The sequence below is a fragment of the Crocuta crocuta genome, unplaced genomic scaffold (genome assembly GCF_008692635.1).
Source record: "Crocuta crocuta isolate KB4526 unplaced genomic scaffold, BGI_CrCroc_1.0 scaffold147, whole genome shotgun sequence".
Classification (NCBI taxonomy): domain Eukaryota; kingdom Metazoa; phylum Chordata; class Mammalia; order Carnivora; family Hyaenidae; genus Crocuta; species Crocuta crocuta.
The window spans coordinates 1,459,539-1,480,483 of NW_027532594.1; the positions used below are offsets into that span (position 1 = coordinate 1,459,539).

The window sequence follows — 20,945 nt, forward strand, 5'->3', positions numbered from 1 at the left end:
CCACCGGCTGTGCTGGCGGCTCCTCTTCTCCTCCCCTGCCTGGCGCTCCCCTCCCCCTCCCTGCCCTACGTCGTCCTGCTCTTGGGGAACAATCGCCACTGATTGAGGTTCACTCTATGTTAGGCTGGAAAACTGGGCTGTTATTTAGGAAGTCATTAATCACATCTCCTCCCCCGGAAAGAGATGGCGGAGAAACCTGTGAAGTACAATTCCCCCTTCAAAATGTTCCGAAATGATAAACCTAAACATAATTTGAGTACGTGAAAGGGCTAGCGATTTTTCCAGTAGGGTATTATTTTAAATCTGAAAAAAATTCGGGGCACGATCATGTAAATGTGTGCTTTTGTCTTATTGTAGGTGTATGTTACTATTATCTAAAGTTTCATGGAGATATAATTAGGTTTAATTAGATCCTTTGGAAATTATACATTTTCCTCTAAGAATTGAATTAAATACGAATTTTTTTTTTCCCCCGAGCAGGTTTACTACTATGGAGCAGCTGACTTCTTAGGGGGGAAAAAAAAGCGTAACATTGGTTGCTTTATTTAAACGGCTTTTTCCCCCTAAATGAGATTATTTAGACAGGCTTGTGTGTAAGGCACGCGTGTGCACATATATGACCGTGCCGTTTTTCTAAATTGACGATTCACAAGGACCCTCCATTGTGTCTAAGTTAAAGCACGAAATCAGCATTCTGATTTATCGCAAAGAAGCGTCCCAAATTGTCTTTAAGATAACATGTTTGAGTTTTTCATGTTCATTCATAAATTATTTTGATGTCAGCATAGATGAAATGGCGATTGGTTATCTCTTCCTCTTGCCAGCCCCTTAAGGATCCGAGGTGAAATTAGTAGCAAGAAAGCATGTAATTGACAAAGTCACGTGGCTCAGGGGGCCAGAAACTGGAGAGAGAAGAGGAAAAAAAAATCAAAAGAGGGAAAGCACATTAGACCATGCGAGCTAAATTTGTGATCGCACAAAATCAAGATGTTAGATTGATGCAGAAGATCACTCCGTTCCAAAGGGAAAGTTTTCATCTCACGAGTTTGGAGCAGAGGGCCCGAGGGGCAACATGGCCGAAGGTTAATTTTCTTTTCTATTGTTTTACTGTGATTTTCTCTCTTCCTTTCTCTCCCCCCTCCCTCTCCCACCCTTCTTTGCCCGTCCCCCCTTCCCCTTTTACCCCAATACTGGGCATTACCCCCACTCCCTATCGCGCAGTGGGGCTTTCTGCAACCTATTGTTATAGATCTCCAAAAATGTTTTGTACCGCCCACACTGATTCACAACTTGAAAAGCTTTCAGGGGGCTATTGTTTGAATTGTTTGAGTGTGATTAAGTGCAGTTTCAGTTAGTGAGCCCGAGAAAACTTTTATACACCTGCCCCCTCCCCCACTCCACCCCAACTTTAATTGAAAGTTATTGGGGGGAGGGGAATGCACATTGAAAATAACCCTGGATTCACTGCCGCTGCATGTGTATTAACTAGCTCTAACCATCTTCACGATTTCTCTTCCCTCCTCGTGCCCGCCTGAGAGAATAGTTACGCTGGAAATTTCTTTTTGTAAATGGGATCAGTGTTAAATCAGCAATGTGCAAGTAAAGTATTGCATGTTGTACTCTAGTATGTGGCCGAAAAAAAAATGGAGTTAAATGAAAAAGTACACGTATGTACAGAAAAGTGGAAGTTGATGTGATCGATAGAATAGTGTGGCTCCCTCCTACCCCGCTTCCCCTTTTAACCCTTTCATTTTAAATATTTTCTGTAGAAGAAAAGAATCCACCATTTATTGGAGTTTCTTTCTGTTTCCTTCCCCCACCCCCCACCCCAAGCAGTTTTCTTCTCTTTCAATGAACAGTTTGGGAATACAGACTAACTGACTTCTTTTGTCCTGTTCTACTCAGGCGGGGCAGGCAAAGGTGGGGGAGAAGGGCCCGGAAAGCTGCCCGAGCCGGCAGAGGAGGAATCCCAAGTTTTGCACGGAACTGGCCACTGTAAGTGGTTCAATGTGCGAATGGGATTTGGATTCATCTCCATGATAAACCGAGAGGGAAGCCCCTTGGATATTCCAGTCGATGTGTTTGTGCACCAAGTAAGCCACACTTTTTCCCCCCTCTTCTTTTACCATGTGCAGAATTTAGTGAATAGTTTTGTCACTGGACATACACTGTAAGACAAAATTTTCCTTACGTTCAGGAGTTAATCCTGTATGGGTATGGTCCCCTTACTGGGTTCTTTTCCTAAACAGAAAATGAAATCTTTGAAATTTCACTGCTTGGCTGCTGGTTGACTTTATTAGCCAAGTTCTCCTCTTCATTCGACAGCGAAATTGCTATAGTGTAGCTTCCGGTGTTATTGGTTACAATATACTTTGTCGCCTATGCCTAGTGAATGAATGGGGAAATGAATGAAGAAACAGGGATCATTTAAGTTACAAAACAAGAACAACAACAACAAACGTTTGCTATTGTTGGACACCCTTTAGACACCTTAGTCACACCGGCTTCTTCTGTTCTTATATTTTTGTCATCTGGTAGTTGTTTTTAGATTTAAATAAAAATAATTTGATTTCAAAGTAAAATAAGATAGAAGACTATTGGTCTACCATGGATTTGATGAAATGCCCAAGAATAGGTTGTTTGTTAGCCGAACATTTTAGAAATGTGCTCCCTTTTAGGGCATAAGTCCAAGGATACTGTCTCTTTAAGAAACTGAACTCAAAAAAACATGTGGCCAGCTGTGGCTCTAGTCTGTGTGTCTAAAACGTGCTAGTCTGCCACTTTGAGTAAATTTCCACCATTGTTTATATTGTGTTGTAATTTTTTAAGATGCTTAAATACCCAACAGAATGTCATTGCTTACCATTTTTAAAATTTTACCCAGAAGCAAGTAAATTAATACCTCTTCCATTTTTACTTCACTCTATTGCTTAATTTCGTCGTAGTAAAAAAAAAAAAAATATATGGTTTGCAGGTTTGATTATCACATTAAAAGAAGTTAATTCTCTGTAATGAATTCTTGGGAGTAAAAGGATTTAAAACCCAAGAGGTTTGTTTTGGCTTGACATTTAAGTTTTAAAAACTGAATGAATGGCTATCAATAGTACTGTTGACTGACAGATACGTGCAGAAAAGACTTAGTATTCTTGCATGAAAATTCTATATTTTATTTGATATTGTGTTGCACCTTCTTGGTAATATTTACAAACTCCTTTACCCCCAAGGAATATCATTTTGAAATTAAGTATATAAACAATAGACACATATGAAACCATTCTGTTTTGATTTGTTGTCCTGTAGTGGTTGGTAGCTTCCTGACCTTGCTGTGTGGTGTATGTTTTCCTTTCCTAAAGGCCTGGCCATCATTATTGGCTGTTTACATGTGGAAGGATCAGCATAATCTGTGAATTGAAACAGGGTTTAAATACTTAAATAGAAGTCTATAGACAGGCTACTGGATTTTATGCCTCCTACTTTATATTGTAAAATGAACCTACATTTTCAGCTTTTTTTCCTCCCTAGACTGAATGACTTAAAAACACTGACAAATTCATTTTCTCTCAGGCTCTGGCTTTCCCCACTTTGAACCTTCTTTAGGTTGTTAAATTGTTCTTTACGATCTCATAAATTTGTTTTATAGATGAATTAAAAAAATAACCCTTTTCTTCTTTGATCACACCTTGTTATAATTTAGTTTTCTATGTTTTCCTTTTAATACTTTCAAATATTAGACAATTTATTAACCAATATTAATGTTTAGAACCACAAGACATCCAAATTTACAGTATTTAATGATTATATGTTGGTAAACATATGTATATCCACTGAATTATGAAATACCATATTGCTGGAAAAACTTTATTTATAGATAGTAAACAGTTTTTAGAGTACAAATACAGATTATTAATATTAAATTGCTTTAATCCTCTGTAACAAGTCACGCATTTACTTAAAAAAATATTAAAATGGTGAGATAAAATTTCTGAAAATATATATTGTATTCTTTAGAAGAATGTAGATACATTCTTGGGAAGAAGTATGTAAAAGCGTCGATAAAACTTAAGTATCAGCAGTTTTGTGATGTAAAGAAAGGGCAGTGATACTCCTTAAATTTGAAATTAGAAAGTGATACTTTAGGGAATTTTTTTGATGGCTACAGTATTCGTTTTTTGAAATAAGTCTCACTTTTTTCCTAGGGAAAATTAACTTTATGGCTTTATTTTTTCCTTCTTGATTTTGATGCATTGGTAGCAGTTTCTGTCTTATATTGGGACTTACGCAAATTGTATATAAATCATATTGAATAATTGTTTTGAACAAGGCAGGAATCCTATAGCTTTTAGCCAACCAATTGCAAATAACAGTTGGATGGTCATAAATGATCTGTGCAGGTATCTTGTAAGCATCATTTACACCATCAGGTTGCAATTCAGGACCATTTTACAAAAGTTTTTAAAATACTTTTTATTCTTTTATTGCCATTTTTACTGTATGAGAATTTTTGAAAGCATGCTACTTTAATGTATAAAACAAATTAGTTTTTTTCCTAATATGTCAATGTACTATTTTATTATGAAAGAATAAGCATTATAGATAATTAGGAACTTTAAATGTTCAACTGGACAACGTCATTATTTTAAATACATGCAATAGGTTTTTTTTTGAGTATTCAAAAGTACACGTATCATTGGATTTTAAGTATTATGAAACATTTTAAATAATATGTATTTGGGGAAATAAAAGATAATTTTAGTTTAACATAATATTTAAAAATTCATGCCAAGGCTCCCAAGATATTTTGTCTTGAAAAGATCTTAACTACATACATTTCAATAATAAATAAATATATAAAGTACATACAGTTAAATAGGAATAGCACAAAAATCCTGACTACAAAGAACTGCATATCAAAAACAGTTCAGTTGCTATGAAATGAAAAGAAGATATGCATGTGTATTATTCAGTTGCTGTGAAATGAAGAGAAGATATGCATGTGTATTTTTAAAATAGAGCTGTGCATTCATAGTTACATAATTTTATTTAAAATATGTTGGCAAGAATACAGTCAAACTTTCTTTTAGTCTCTGTAATGTCACCAACTTCTCAAAAATAAACATGTGACTTAGGTAATGTACCTTTCCTGTCCTTAATTGTTGATAAATGTAGTGAGACTCTCCTCACAATCTGAGGATGGTGTGTGACTATTGGTGGTTTAAAGTGACAGTCTTCATTTGACTTCCTAATATTAACGTGTCATTTAAATGATCATATGATTATGCATTGGTAATAATTTTATGTATTCTGACACATTAATATGGAAACTTGGTAGTGTTTAATATTTTTAAAAACATACAGGAATGTATAAATATCATATTTGTGAATTTTGTTATAGCTTATTGAGTTGTTCCTTAAAATATTTAATATTTAAAATTGGAAAATTATGCTGATTATTTTATTTCTAATTATAATATATTTGTAGGAATTTCTTACTTTAGGATCCAGTGCAAAACACTGAGATTTATCTCTCAATCGAAGTAAGACTATGCATACATGGTTAATACAGATTTGTAAGTATAGGTTACTACTAAGGAGATTCCATTAATGTACAGTTTTTGTGTAAGTGTTAATAAGTAATAACTTCTATTAGTTTATTATTAACAGTTAAAAAATTGCATCCACGGTTAGATTATGGGATACCATGTTTAAATTACTTGGAAAGTTCTCTTGTAACTTTTTGAAATGTTACAAATTTTGATAGGACTTAAATATTTGATAATATTTTAGCTGAGTCACATGGTAATTAAAATTAGATCCTTTTGGAGAGGGAAAATGTTACCCAATAACTACTTGTTGATGTTTATTATCATTTAGGTTTTCCTTACGTAAGTGCTGATATTTATTTCCAAATAAATATTATCTCAATGAGATAAAATAAACTTTATTTTGTTCAGTGGAGGAATAGAATGCATTCTCCTACTTCCTTCTCTTCAGCTCACTTGCATAATAATATTTTCTTTGTATGTTAGGTTATATATTTGGAATTCTATGCCATCAATTATGGTATAAAGATTTTGAACATAAATGTATTTGATTTATTTCACTACTTATGTAAGAATTTCTTCCCAAAGAGAGTAATTTCAAAATGACTGTAATTTAGCTACCATTACCTGATACGCTTAAATACTTATTAATAATTTGGTTTGAATTGTTAATTTACCTTTCAAGTATTGATGTTTTTATGCTCTTTATTTCTGGTTTATAGTTTGAACTTAATGGAAAACACAAGTGTCCATATTACGGCAGTTTTATATATTTTATGCTCCTTTTGTTAAATTGCTCAGAAAACAACTCAAAGTAATGGAAACAGAAGAAATAAGAATAATTGCTATAACAGATAAAGTTAAAGCATTTTTATTAGTAGATTAGGATATGAAAATATTTGGAGATGAATAGTTTTTAAATATATGAACATTTGAAATATTATACGCAATTCAATTGATGTAGCATTAGAGTTCATATCTCAGTGATTAATTAATTATACAGTTTATGAAAACAGATTTACTCCAGTTTGTTCATGTTCAAGGATTTTTTGTAGTATTTCATCACCCACTTATTAACCGTCTTTATTTTTATCATAATGGCATGGAAACATTTTTCACATCCAGAATAGATGTGATTATTATTATTGGACTCTTGAAAATGTCAGTTTCAAAAATTGTTTAGACAGAAATATCTTGGAAATTAAAAAATATATGATCATATTAACAGTTACAGCTTGTTTGTTAGTGAGTTATATAATTTCATATTTTGATTTTTTTTAATGTTTTATTTCTGAGAGATAGAGAGAGAGAGAGAGACAGTGGGAGCAGGGATAGGTCAGAATCTGAAACAGGCTCCAGGCTCTGAGCTAGCTGTCAGCACAGAGCCTGACTTGGAGCTCAAACCCACCAACCATGAGATCATGATCTGAGCCAAAGTTGGACGCTTAACCGACTGAGCCACCCAGGCGCCCCTATAATTTCATATTTTGAAAATGGTTCCTAATGCTACCAGGTTTTCAAGATGAATTGCACATTTTCCAGTTTGGAAGAATCCCAAATGAAATAAAGCTATTTAATGCAAAAATCACATTTGAAGGATTTAAATCCAAATTTTATGACTTTTATTGTCTTTAAAGTTACTGGATACTTTCCTTCACATTTTCAAATGCTAGTCCATTTTCAACACCCTTCTTTTGTTTACTTCTAAAAAGACACTTTTATCCTAATTCAGTTTAAACATGAAGTATGAAACTGGGCACATTTACGACAGTCTTCCTTCCTCATGTTAAATATTATTGATGAACATAGACTGTACTTCAATAAAAATGAATAAAGATCATTGTTGTAAGTCTTAAATATTTTCCTCTTATTTTTGATTCTTCTTTTTTAAAAGAATTCACAAAAACCGAAGGCAATAAATCAAAGAATTGTTTTTTAAACAAATATATAAGTGAGAAACGACTTACAAGTATTTGGCATGACAGCTTTAACCTACCTGTAACTGATCTCAGAGAGCTTAGGTTTTGTAAGAAGTTAAAAACTTCATTTTTTTTTGCCTGCATTCAACATGGTAGATAAAAAGTGAGTTTATTGTTGTAAATTTTGTTTTGGGGCAGCAAGGAACCCTTATTATTTACATTTGCCAGAATTCTTTCTGTTCAGAAATTACATAGATATTGCAGATAGTTTTATCTTGAATGAGTAGTGTTTTGGTATTGTGATTAACCTGTAAGTTATTAGTTAAAAATATGGTGTGCTCTGTTTTTATTTCTAATCCAAGTATAACCTAAGCAAATAAAGTGAGGATATTTCTGAATATTTAAACTGGAAATGTATTACTTTAACGTATAATATTCTTTTGACTTGATTTGGAACTATATATGAAATAAAATAGTTATTTTATCATTATCAATTCTTTATATCTTGAGATATTCTCACTGAATTTTAAGTAATAAGAAATTTAGCTTGTTCAATGGCATTGTAACATAAACAGTCCATAACAAGAAACATAAATGGTTTATGGTTTTCTCTAAAATGATTTGATTATAACATCTAATATTGAAAAGTTCACAGTAATATATTCCAGAAAATACATTGCAGGTCAGTGAGATACATTTAGAAATTGTTTTTTAATTAATATTTCTATAAAAAGAGTAACAAAAGCATTTGTTATATTGCACTTGGATACATCAAAATAAGATTAATCTTATTTTCAATCTAGCAACAAATTGGAAAATTATCTGAAGATTACAGCTTCCTGACCAGTATCTAAATATTTGAGTATTTGGAAATGCTGTCTAACATAACACCCATTGATTTAGTTTTATCTTTCTCTCTGCAGTCAGTGGCAAATTGGAGCAATTGATACCTAACTTTTCAGGATGTTGTGAAGAATAGAGATACTGTTATATAAATTCCCTAGCAAATGTGTTTAACAAATAAACTAAAATATAAACAAATCCCTGCCACAATAAAATCACAGGTTATTTTTGGTGGCATATATACATAGTAGAAAATTAAATTGGTACCTTCTTTTATGTGCTCTCTTTTTTTTTTAAGTTTATTAATGTTTATTTATTTTGATAGAGAGAAGGAGAGAGAGGGAGCAGGGGAGGGACAGAGAGAGAGACACAGAATTCAAAGCAGGCTCGAGTCTCTGAACTGTCAGTGCAGAGCTCGATGCAGGACTCGAACCCACAAACCGTTGAGGTCATGACCTGAGCCAGAGCAAGACATTCAACCGAGCCACCCAGGCGCCCCATGAGCTCTCTTTAAAATTAGGCACAATGTGTTGTATAATGGTAATAGTTTAATTTTCACTGCAGTGAACTACGAAATATTTTATTATAATATTATGGCATATAATATTGCATAATATTGTTGAAAATACCAGGATATAAATTGAGACATAGGAACGATTTGGTTATACAGATGGTTTTAATAGTGAGTTTTATCATGAGATTTTACCTGAGCATTTAGTTGTACATACCCAGTTGTATATTCTTCAGTGTAAGCTAAGGAAAAAAATAGTTTTAAATAGACTTTCTGTGATAATTTAATACCTTTTGCTCTAATGCTAATTATTTAATCGTTGTGAGGTACTATACAGTGGCATAGCTTCTAATCAAAAAGATCAGTACTGAAATCCCAGTTTTTTATTTGTCTGTAGGGAAAATGAGTAACCTTGTCAGTGTCTCAGGGTCCTATAAAGGGAAAAAACAAAACTTTAGTATAGGGTTATTATGAGGATTAAATGTTATTACACATGTAAAGCATTAACACTGAGCCTGGCAGAGAGTAAAGGCTCAGTGATGTTTGTTGTACATAGTTAACATTACAAAGAAATAGTAGTGTGGTAGAGTAAGGGATAAGCATCAGAAATGAAGGTTTAGATCTGTCTCTAGCACTTGGTGGTTTTCTTACTTCTGGCTAGTCAGTTCTTCTGAGCTTCACTGTTCCCATGGGTGAAATGTGTTAAAAATCTTTTTTTTCCCTATTTTTCAGGGTTAGGGTAAGGGATCATTGAGATATAGTATATAGGAAATTAATTTAATAATTATAACAATACCAGGTTTTAGTTTTAATCTTTATTTTGAGCACTGCATTTTACTAATACTCTTTCCACATAAATCGTCAGAATTTTTAGAAGATAATAAACTCCTGTCATTTATATTATTTTTGCCTTGTCTGCTTTATTGAAGTATAATATATACAATAAAATTCACCAAATTTTAGTTGAGTTTTGACAAATTCTGTAACCACCACCACAGTCATTTCATCACCCCAAAACTTGTGTCCATTTATAGTCACCCTTGAAGACAAGAGGTTCAGTTGTTCTATATGATCGTTGATATGTCACAGTAACTGGTTAACTCACATAGCTCTTTTTAGCTTTGTTACCTTAGACATAAGCTACAATTCAGTATTACCAATACAGTCCAAACTTATCTTAATTATGCAAATTATCTTTTTACTAGTAGTTCTGTGTTTGTAAAAGTAAGATTAATTAGTATGCATTTCACTGATCTTCAGTCTTAATTTCATTTATCCTTATGGTACTTTTTCATGCAATATAAACTCATTGTTTACCTAAAGGGTATAATTAGGCTAATTGATACTCATATTTCTTCATATTTCTTCTCATAAGCTTAATGAATTTCTATCACAACTGAGTAAACATTTTTAGAGGTGTAAATTGACAAGATGGTTTATTGTATAGAAGTACTGAGTTGTAAGGAAATGGTTACTCTAGAAAAATTTCTGGTTCAATACCTATTCAACTATTTTGTTAATGATCACATAGTAGGCATAAAGCACTGTGGGATGATAGATTTAAGAGTTCTGTTCTCCAGGGGCACCTGAGTGGCTCAGACAGTTAAGCTTCCAACTCTTTTAATGTTGGAAAGAGAGAGATAGAGACAGCATGAGCAGGGGAGGGTCAGAGAGAGAGGGAGATACAGAATCCAAAGCAGGCTCCAGGCTCTGAGCTGGCTGTCAGCACAGAGCCCGACACGGGGCTTGAACCCACAAACCGTGAGATCATGACCTGAGTTGAAGTCAGACGCTTAACTGACTGACCCACCCAAGGCAAGCTTCCAACTTTTGATTTCAGCTCAGGTCATGATCTCAGTTTCACTAGTTCAAGCCCCATGTTGTGGCTCTGTGCCGATGGTGCAGATTTTACTTGGGATTCTCTCTCCTTCACTGCCGTTTCCATGCTCATGCTGGTTCTCTCTCTCAAAATGAATAAATAAACTTAAAAAAAAAAAGAGTTCTGCTTTCCAGTTTGCTATATATTCTTTTTATCTTATTTTTAGGAAAATTTTAAAAAAGAATTCTCATTCTTTTTATAGAAGTATGCAAGTAGTTGATCATTTTTTTCCATTAACTATTTACTTTCTTTTTATAAATCTAGTTATGCAGTTGTATCCATTTAATTTGGTGGCAAACTGATAAAACAGTAAATGTTAGTTTTCAGATTTTGAGCTAAGTACAGTGATTTTACATCAGTCTTAAAATACATAGTTTTCAGAATCATATGTACAAATTATCTTTACCAATGCTTAGCATAATTTTATTGTGCTTTTAATAATACACTTAACTTTTATCTGCTGATCTAACCTTTTGTTATGAGTTTATTTTTTTTTTTAAAAGTCCACCTGTATTTATTACTTTTTTAATCTTAAAGTTGTCCTTTATTTCAAAATCTTTTAATTTGCTAATTACCATAAGATTTTTGTTCAGTTTTATTTGTGCTATATTATCTAAAGACTATGGAAAATTCAAATTAATTTTACTGTGGCCATGATTTCTTCATGACCATTTATTTTTTTAAGCTTTGTAAACAGTTGTCTAGGCCATCACTGATAGTAGCTAGAATATTCCCAGATACGTTATGCCTAAATTCTGTTATCTTAACATTTTCTTCATTCATTGAATTCTTTATTCTTAGTTCAGTCTGTAACAGAAGTGTGACCACACAGGTTATATCTATTGCTTTAAATACTTAGTGGATCAGTGATATATTGTGGAGCTTAGAATGAATTCTATCAACTGTTTTCTCCAAAGTGTGATTTTAGTAATACATCAGTTTGCTTATAGTATGGAAACACTGGTACTTGGAGACTAATTCCACCTTCAACAACTTCCTTAAATAGATTAAATGATATTAGAGATACATACATAACACAGTTCCATATAAGCCATACGTTTATGAAGATAAATGGATAAATTTTTTTCAACTTTAGCAACTGAGAAAAGCTTATCTTTTTAGGACTGGTTAAACTATGAGTCAGAAATGTAATCACAGTATTGAGCTCATTTATTTCATCCTCTAATTAAAATTTTTAGTTGAATACTAAATCTAAGGACAGTTGGACTTGCACATTTGCCCCTTTCACTGTTTCCTCCCCCATGCCATTGAAGAATTTTGAATGGTGAGGAATTTGCGCCCTTTGGCTCAGGTTGCAGACCCACTTGATCAAGCCAGAGAAGCTGGGGTCAGAACTATTCATTGCTTATCTTTTCCTTGGGCCACTTGTAAATCCTGCCTTTCTGCTCTGTACAAAATCTCTTTCTATCAGACTTATAATAAAGACTGGAGGATAAAAATGGGCATAATAGTTGATGCTTGATTGTGACTCTTCGTGGGCTGATTTCACTAATTTAGAAGTTTTTCATTGCATTACAGCTTATTTGGTGTATATAATGTTATTTAAATACATGTTATTTTGTAAGATATTATAAAAGCATGCTGTTGGGTGTGAAAGTGTGATGATACAATTTCTGTCAGGTTGAGATTTTACGCCTTTGAAATGTATTGATTACCTTAAAGTAAATTGAATTAGTTAATTTCAATCAGACCTATAAAAAAGTCCCAAAATCATTATTTTGTTTTCATGTGCCTGATTTCTGGCATTTATACTGACATTTAAAATTTCCCCGAATTAATTATAGTACAAGTTTATTAACTCTATCAATAATAGTGTAAAGACTTTAAATACAGAGCCAGGTTTAAACAAACACAAAACACTTTGTTCTTATCTCAGCATCCCTTAAAAGTATACAGCTCTAGTTCAGGACCTCAGGACCACCCATCACCCTGGACATTGGATACTCCTATTTATTCAAGAAGCTTGTGAAGTATCTGTGTGCCAGTGGGGGATGGTTGTGTGTATCTGTGTAGGGAATCACAGTTAGGTGATTTTACCCGGACAAAAGCAGCAACATTGTTTATAAACTGTATTATGTCCCTGTAGAATTTTCTAGTTGTGGAAACTAAGTTACATTAAGTGCCTGTTATTTTCTGTAAGCTTTGGTTGCAGTTTTCACATTTTTAATGCTTTCAGAAGGTTAAAGTGGGCCACCATTAAGATTAACCTCAGTCCATTACAGCTTTTTGGCTTGCAGGCCCCACCCATTGGCCTTGGATAGCTAATACCAAGCTTTTGTTTCTTCCTGTAGAAAGGAAAGGAAAGAAAACTGTTCTTTCTCTTTCATTGTGTAAGTCATGTGACTTCCCTTTTGGTTAGTTACAGATAGGATGAAAGTGAATCTCAAAATGAATAAGATATCAGTTTTATGTTTCTATGAAATATTTATCGAAATATTATTGAATTCATGTGTTTTATGCATTAAAATATTTGTTTTTGAACAGCTATACCTATTTACATTGACGCTGTTGTTTTTTCAGGAAGCCAAAAAGAGGACTAAATAGATTTTTAAAATAATACTCATCATTTTATCTACATTGTGGTAGTTTCTTAGTATACTTATTTTTATGTTATCTTTTAGCATCATTTGGGGTTTCTGAATTGTAGCTTATTTCTCAGAACAAAGTGTAAAGAAAACAGGGGTGGTATTTGGGATGATTTATCAAGGAAAAATTGCTAGTAGGAAATGAAGAAAGAAACATGTTACAGGACTGGTTGTAAAAATCAGAAATGAATTGGATATATTTTCCCTTGTTCCTCTTCCGTTTAATCTCTCATTAATAATATGCAGTATAGCTGGCTGGGAGAAAATCCTATATAGTTCCTAGGCTATTAAAATCAATAGACAAATATTTTCCTATGAAGTTAGATAATGTGAGGATAAATGTTGATATTTAGTTCTAATTTGGTGATTAAGTCATGATGTTATGATTTTGTATGAAACATTATATATTTAAACTTTAAAGTTATTTTAGTTTGTCCTTAAGCTATCTTTTCAAATATTTAAATTATCTTTTAGTAAATAGTATAGCTGCCACTAATTAATAAGTAAAATATTAGAGACAATGGTAGTTTAAGAGTGTCTTATCAAAGATTTTTAAAATATAGCATTCTTTGGCACATATTTCCAAGCATGAAAATACTTTTAAAAGACTTTTGAGAAGAATACTATTTTAAAATCTAGGATGCATTTTTATTTGAAATATTTTATTTCCATAAAATGTTCCAGATTGTCATTCCATAAAAAAGCATTGTTTCTTACATTTTTATGGTGTTGTAGATCTTAAAGGATAATGATAACTTAATCCTTTGATTTTGTTATCAATCCAGGATGACTTGGTTAATTAGATTTCAAAATATGAAAAATTTGTTGAGATATATAGAAAAACTTCTTAAGTTTCTATTAATAACAGTAGGTTATCAGCTCTTTAATACCTGTGATCTGGTATGAAGTCTGTAATTAATGTGCTGGTCCATGCTTTATTGACATTAAAATTTATAGCAAGTGATTTATTTGGCATGTGCTTTGCAATTGAATATTTCAGTTTCTGTTTAATTAAGTCATGTAAATATTTATTGACATTTTATTTAATGTTTAAATTGTCGCTACAGTTTTGCTTTGGGGAAAGGTTTAGGATACCTTTCAATTCTGTGATCTTCCTCATTTACATTTGTATAGCAAGCTATTCATTAAACACCAAGGCTATTATTAAGTATTTAAATCTAGTGTTGATATTTATTGTTGAAATAATCCATTTAGTATCTTAGTGTCACTGTAAATTTAAATTAAAAAATAAACAAAAGCCTACTTTTAAAAAATTGCTACTGGTTTTTTTTTTGTGTGTGTGTGTATACTACATGCTTCTCCCCTCCCCAAACAAAATTAGGTATTAGAAGGTGAAAATTTGGGCGTTTTCACTTTATAACTTTCTGGGGTTTTTCTGCAATATTTTTTTAAAAAATGTGCAGAGAAAAGTAACTTTTAAAATGAATTTATATGGCTTTAAGTGACTTAATGTTTGTTCAAAATAAAGCTCATTTGTGAGAGTAATATCATTTGGGGTATTGTTACTTGTTTTCATGTGGGTTACTGTGACTATATGATTTTGGATTTTCTTTCTTCAAAAATAGACTTCATAGGGTCAAGTAAATACGGGCATTTGTTTCAGCACATATTCCTTATCTTAGTATTGGGTTATTTATTTTTGGAAAGACATTCTAATTTTTTTAAATTTTTTTAAATGTTTTATTTATTTCTGAGAAAGAGAGGCAGCGTGAGCAGAGGAGGGTCAGAGAGAGAGGGAGACAGAATCTGAGGCAGGCTCTGGGCTCTGAGCTAGCTGTCAGCACAGAGCTCGACACGGGGCTTGAACTCATGAAACATGAGATCATGACCTGGGCTGAAGTCGGATGCTTAACCAACTGAGCCGCCCAGGCTCCCCGACATTCTAATTATTTTTTAATGTTAACAAATAATGTTTGGGAAATTGCCTTGGTAGGTATTGACCACTTTTCCATCCATTCTGCCTTCACTTTTAAAAGTACCTGATCACGATTAAACCATTAATCTGTCTAAAAGTAGTCCAGAATTTCCAGTGAGATTTAGTATTTGATATATATTTAATTACCCAAATTTACAAAATCGAAATGATTTTTGGAAAATCTCATAAAACAGGAATGTTTTCAGAGTGAGATTTTAATACAATAGAGTTCATTATTTTGACTTATTTCTTTTTTAATTTAAGCTGTAAATTGAGAAAAGAAATTACTGAAATTATTAAAGCACTGTGTTGTTCCCAAATTATTCTCTGCCTTAATATCGTCATTTGATCTGCCAGTAGGAATTATGAAGGCCTTAAGTGGACTCTCTTTAGCCTCTTTCTTCCCTTGTTTTTCCCCCTCCCCCTCTTCTAGCCTCTTCGGGAAGGAAGCCTGAGGCCCTAGCTCTTAGAGATACCAGGAAAAAGCAATCACTCAGCACAAAGTGTCTGTCTTTAGCAGAAGTATCATCCCTTGGAGAGGAGAATGGTTGAGAAAAGGTTAATAATAGATAATAAGAGGTTTTCAAATTTATTCCAACTCTCAGTTTAAAATTTGGTTTTGGTACAGCTGGATATTATTCTTGTTATTCAAAATGAAGTCTACTTTGTCTGTTTAGGCATTAGCAAAGTCTAACCTAGTCCTTCACTTTTCAATCTACTTAGCTTTGGTTAAATCTTTTATACCTTATCCAAAGGCCATTGCCAGTGATTTTCCTAACTGGGGAGAAGGATGAGTTATAAACAATAACAATGGATGGTTAGGTAATATTAACATTTCTAAACAGTTAATGATATCTGTGGTATTTTCGTAAATTTACAAAGAAAGTGTACATTAAATGTTTTACTCTAACTCACTTGTCATCTAAAGATAATATTTTTGTGTGTAACATGCTTTTGCCTAGAGGAAGACTTTTGAATCCACAAACTGAATCATAAAATAAACTAACAGTGAAAATAAATTGATATTGATAGATCTAGAAATGTTGTAATTATTTCCTTAGAGAAATTGTTCACAAAACTCTTTTTCTTCCCCAAGAAAAGTAAAATATGCAGAGTCACTGGGGTAACACTATAAACTGAAAGATTGCAGAAGGGCCCAAGTTTCTTCCCTTGTACTATAGGTATTTCTGCTAGGATTTCTTCATCTTAGAGAGTAATCCCTTATGTAGCTCCACATGCATTTAAGTCTCTTCTACTTGATCCTGGTTTGAAAAACTTAAGCAGAATGGTCATGGAATCTCACAATTAACTTAATGAAGATTTTAGAAGTCATAATTTAGGCTAATGCCTGGCTGGCTCAGTCAGAGGAGCTTGCAACTCTGAATCTCGGGACCATGAGTTTGAGCCCCACATTGGGTGTAGACATTACTTAAATAAATAAGTACTTAAAAAAAACCTCATAATTGATATCAATAAACACTGAAGTAAATATTATGTAATACATAGATTTTAAGGAATGAACCAAAGATAGTTTAAATTTTTTAAATATTATGTACTTAAGGTGCAAATACAAAAATATAATAGCAAGTTATTTAAGGTAATATAAAAATGGTAAGTATAAGCAAACTTTTGATAGAATAACTTTAAGAATACAGTTAGAGGGGCGCCTGGGTGGCTTAGTCGGTTAAGCGTCCGACGTTCGCTTAGGTCATGATCTCACGGTTCGTGGGTTCGAGCCCCGCGTCGGGCTCTGTGCTGACTGCCAGCTCAGAGTCTGGAGCCTGTTTCAGTCTGTGACTCCCTCTCTCTCTGGCCCTCCCCTGCTCATGCTGTCTCTCTCTCTCTCTCCTAGAAATAAATAAAACATTAAAAAAAAAAAGAATACAGTTAGAATGCAATGATATATTTCTTTCTACTGGTCCAACCCTTCTCCAGATAAACATTTATGTTTGTTTTGCTTTGTTTTTTAGCTGCTAGCTATTACTAATGAATTCCCACTTATGTATGCCTGGAGATAGACTACACTTTGCCACCATTTGATCCTGTGCCCTAGGCATCCAAAGCCACTGGTGCAACTCCCCTCAACCAATGCTTCTGTTCTGTCAACACAAGAGAGCCCTTGGGCTACAGCCAGTACTCTAGCAATGATAGTAATCATACATGACACAGAATGATAACAGTAGTTCTCATGTAACTTTTATAGAGTGCTTGCATGTGCCAGGTACTGTACTAAGCATTTATATCCCCATTAAATTTTGACTCTGAAAAAAGTTACTATTATTGTCTCGTTTTTACAGATGAAGGAGTGATCTTAGAATGGCTAATAGCCTAATTTCATGCCATTGAACCAGCAGTAGGATTCCTAGAGCAGTGCTCTTAAATCTCTGGGTTCCAACAACATTTTGTGTCTGTTTAAATTTTATATTAATGTGCTTTCTTTGAGTATATTATTTTTTTTGAAAGATAGCAAACAGGAGAGGAGTAGAGAGAGGGAGACAGGAAATCAGCACAGAGCCCGATGTAGGGCTCAAACTAAGGAACTGTGAGGTCATGACCTCAGCCAATATCATGAGTCAGGACGCCCAATAAAGTGAGCCACTCAAGCGTCCAGTTAATGTGCTTATCTATGCTAATTGCTAGAGATTCAATTGTGAGCAAAAAGCAGAGATTCTTTTCTGGTTGCTTAAAGAATAGTAGGGGAGACTACCCAAATGAAAATAAATGAAAATAAAATAAAAACCACTGAGTGCTATAACGAAACGGTTTGTGGGTTTTTAAGTCTATAACTGTGAGGATCCTGACCTAACGTGGGGGTCAGGAAGGCTTCTTTGAGGCAGTAAATTTGTAATGAGGGATGAAGAATGAGTTGATGAAGAATAAGGAAAAGAATATTCTAATAGAGGAAGGGGGTTGTACACAGGCAGTAGGAAAAATGGAACTTTATGGAACATTATAAAGATCAGTAATGAGTGTCTTTAAGACGCTTGTAATTGTGTGGAGTGTGTGTGTTCGTGCGTGTGTATGAGTGTGACCAACAGCTACAAGAGAGTGATAAATGTGAAGGTAAGAGCATTAAGGTAGGAACTGTCCATGCTTTTATCAGCAGGGAAGACTTTACAAAGGTAGAGACTATTTGAGATTGTCCTTGGAAATACCTAGAAACTTGCTAGCCCTTGAGGGCGTTCCATATTGTAAATGTGCAAAGATGTGGAGAGGTGAAAGAGCCTCTTGGAAAGGCCGTTGTGTAGCTGTGCTACCCACTGTGGCTATTTGATTAGTAGAAGGGGCAAGGAAGAAGTGGAAGATGAAAATGAAGCCCAGGCTGGGCCAGTGTGTGATCAGGCAGTTGTACTTCCCCCATCATAGCTGTTTGTGAATTTCTTTAAAGTACTCATTATCCCCAAAGCTTCATTGGCTGTTTGTTTTCTGAATACAGTTTACTTTATAGCCAGGCCTCCAAGCTCTTCATGATCTGATTGATTTTACTTATTCAATTTTTCTTGTCATACTTCTTACTTAAATTGTTTGATTTGCCAGTTAGAATCTGTCACTGTACACATACCCTACACTTCTTTCTCTTTTCCCCTTTGCACACAATACTATCTTTCCCCTAAATTCCTCCTATATTCGCTTTCGGAAAGCCTTGTCATCTTTCAGATTACAGCCACAGATTCAGGTCCTTCTGTCCTGAGGCCTTTCCTTATTCTAAGGAATAAGTAATAAATAACTAAGTATTGCTTAGTTCCTTATAAACTCCAAAACTCTTTATAAATAATGGGTCACTTACATTGATTATCTTCTGTTATCTCCTACTAAATTGTGAATTCTAAGTGGAATTGTTTAACCCAATTTTGTATTCCTTACAATACATAGGTGCATGCTTTTCATATAATTATTACTCAAAAAAATTCCTTGAATAATGAAAACACATTACCTTAGGGGCATTCCCCCCCCCCCATCTTCCATTGGATAAGAAGGTATGGTTTATAAAAGAAAGGGTATGGCTTATAGGAGCTAGCTGAATTCATATTGTCCAAACGAGCAAATGCAAACTCACCTTGTTTAAAAGAAAACCTAATGTTCAATTGAGTGTCAATTCCATTTTTATGTCGCTCTTACATGTTTGTTCTACATTGAGTTACATATGGTAAATGCTGCACTGTGGGCCAGATCACTTGGATTTCTCCACTCCAGCCTTTAGCAGAAAAGATGGTGGCTTCTGTCTGTGCTATGTTTATTACCATAGTTCATTGCTATGTGTCACTGCTAAGTGTCTGCAGTTTCTTGGCGGGGAAGGGCTTATCTAATTCTCTTAAGTCCAGAGAGCACTGACATGGATGTTCATTAAATGTTTTAAGTGGCAATATCATTAGGGAGATGAAATGATATTAAATGTAAATCTTGAAGACCTTGGAGTGAGATAGACCTGGGTTTGAATCCCAGCTCCAGTGCTAACTAGCTGTTTGAATTTTGTCACATTACCTTACCTCGGATTTCCTATCTATAAAAATCAGGTAGCAATACTAATTTTATAGGGTTGTGAGGATCTGAGTTAATGTATTTTAAGTGTCTACCCTCATGCCTGAAAGGGGAATAATGGGCATCCTGACTGTTCTCTTTTTGTTGCTTTGTTTTTTAGCTTTTTGTTTGTTTGTTTTTTAACTTTTAAAATAGCATAGATATGCTACAGCTGATACAATGCAGAAAAGGATATCTGGTGTAAAGAGATGGCAGGACCCAAACTTAGCAGATAAAGGAGACTATAACCACACATTATGAAACTTAATGGAGAAAAATATAGTTACCTATATCTTAGTTAATAACAGAAGTAAAAAGTATAATGAATACAAGTCAGTTGCTCAAGTGCAGGATGGGGCTAGTGTCTCTTGCTACCTTCTTGTGTGAAAAAGATCTGCGGTTTTTGTTGTAGAAACTGTTGGTTGCATCAACTCCTTCCTTCCTTCTGATCAGAACCCCAAATCTTTTGATCATGTATTCATCTCTGTCTTTCTGTGTCCCTGGGAAAGATGACAAAGATGACTCCATCTCTAAGGTAAGGGGTAGCTCTTATCAGTCTAAGCACATGGCATTCTCCTCTGAACTATTTTAAGTCCATGGCTTATTCAGTCATTAGAGGACCAGTTATTTACTTTTTACTATTAAAAGACATACTGTTCTTTTATTTCTATGACTCTTACCTTCTCTCTGCCTCTACTCTTTTCCCTTGGGTGGAATTTGCACTGGTAACAATTCCTTTCATAGGTACTGAGTTCCATTCTGGAGGACATGCCTCACAACCTTTACTATCTCAGGCTTTCCACCACATTGGGATACTCAGATACGAGAATTTGGTGTCATTTCCTTTAAAAAATTTTTTTTTAACATTTATTTATTTTTGAGACAGAGAGACAGAGCATGAGTGGGGGAGGGGTGGAGAGAAAGGGAGACAGAATCCAAAGCAGGCTCCACGCTCTGAGCTGTCAGCACAGAGCCCAACGTGGGGATCAAACTCACAGACCATGAGATCATGACCTGAGCCAAAGTCGGACTCTTAACTGACTGGCCACCCAGGTGCCCTGGTACTTTTTAAAATAATCTTAAAATGCCACACAACTTCCTGTCATCTGTATTTGAGATCTCAATCAGAGCAGAGTCTTGCTCTTGCGTTAGTACCTAGAAGAACATGCACCTGAACATTAGGCAAATCAGAT

General features: G+C 34.0%; 1 protein-coding gene across 2 annotated transcripts in view; it reads left to right on the forward strand.

Annotated features, from left to right (window-relative positions):
• Positions 1–20,945, forward strand: part of LIN28B (lin-28 RNA binding posttranscriptional regulator B) — a 122,236-nt gene that overhangs the window by 5,516 nt on the left and 95,775 nt on the right. The window contains exons 1-2 of one of the 2 annotated variants that reach the window (XM_077780080.1): positions 1,073–1,082; positions 1,906–2,093. In XM_077780080.1, the coding sequence (XP_077636206.1) occupies positions 1,073–1,082; positions 1,906–2,093 (198 nt within the window). Of the gene's footprint in view, positions 1–1,072; positions 1,083–1,905; positions 2,094–20,945 lie in introns of those variants that run through there. The other variant, XM_077780079.1, reaches the window with a different exon arrangement.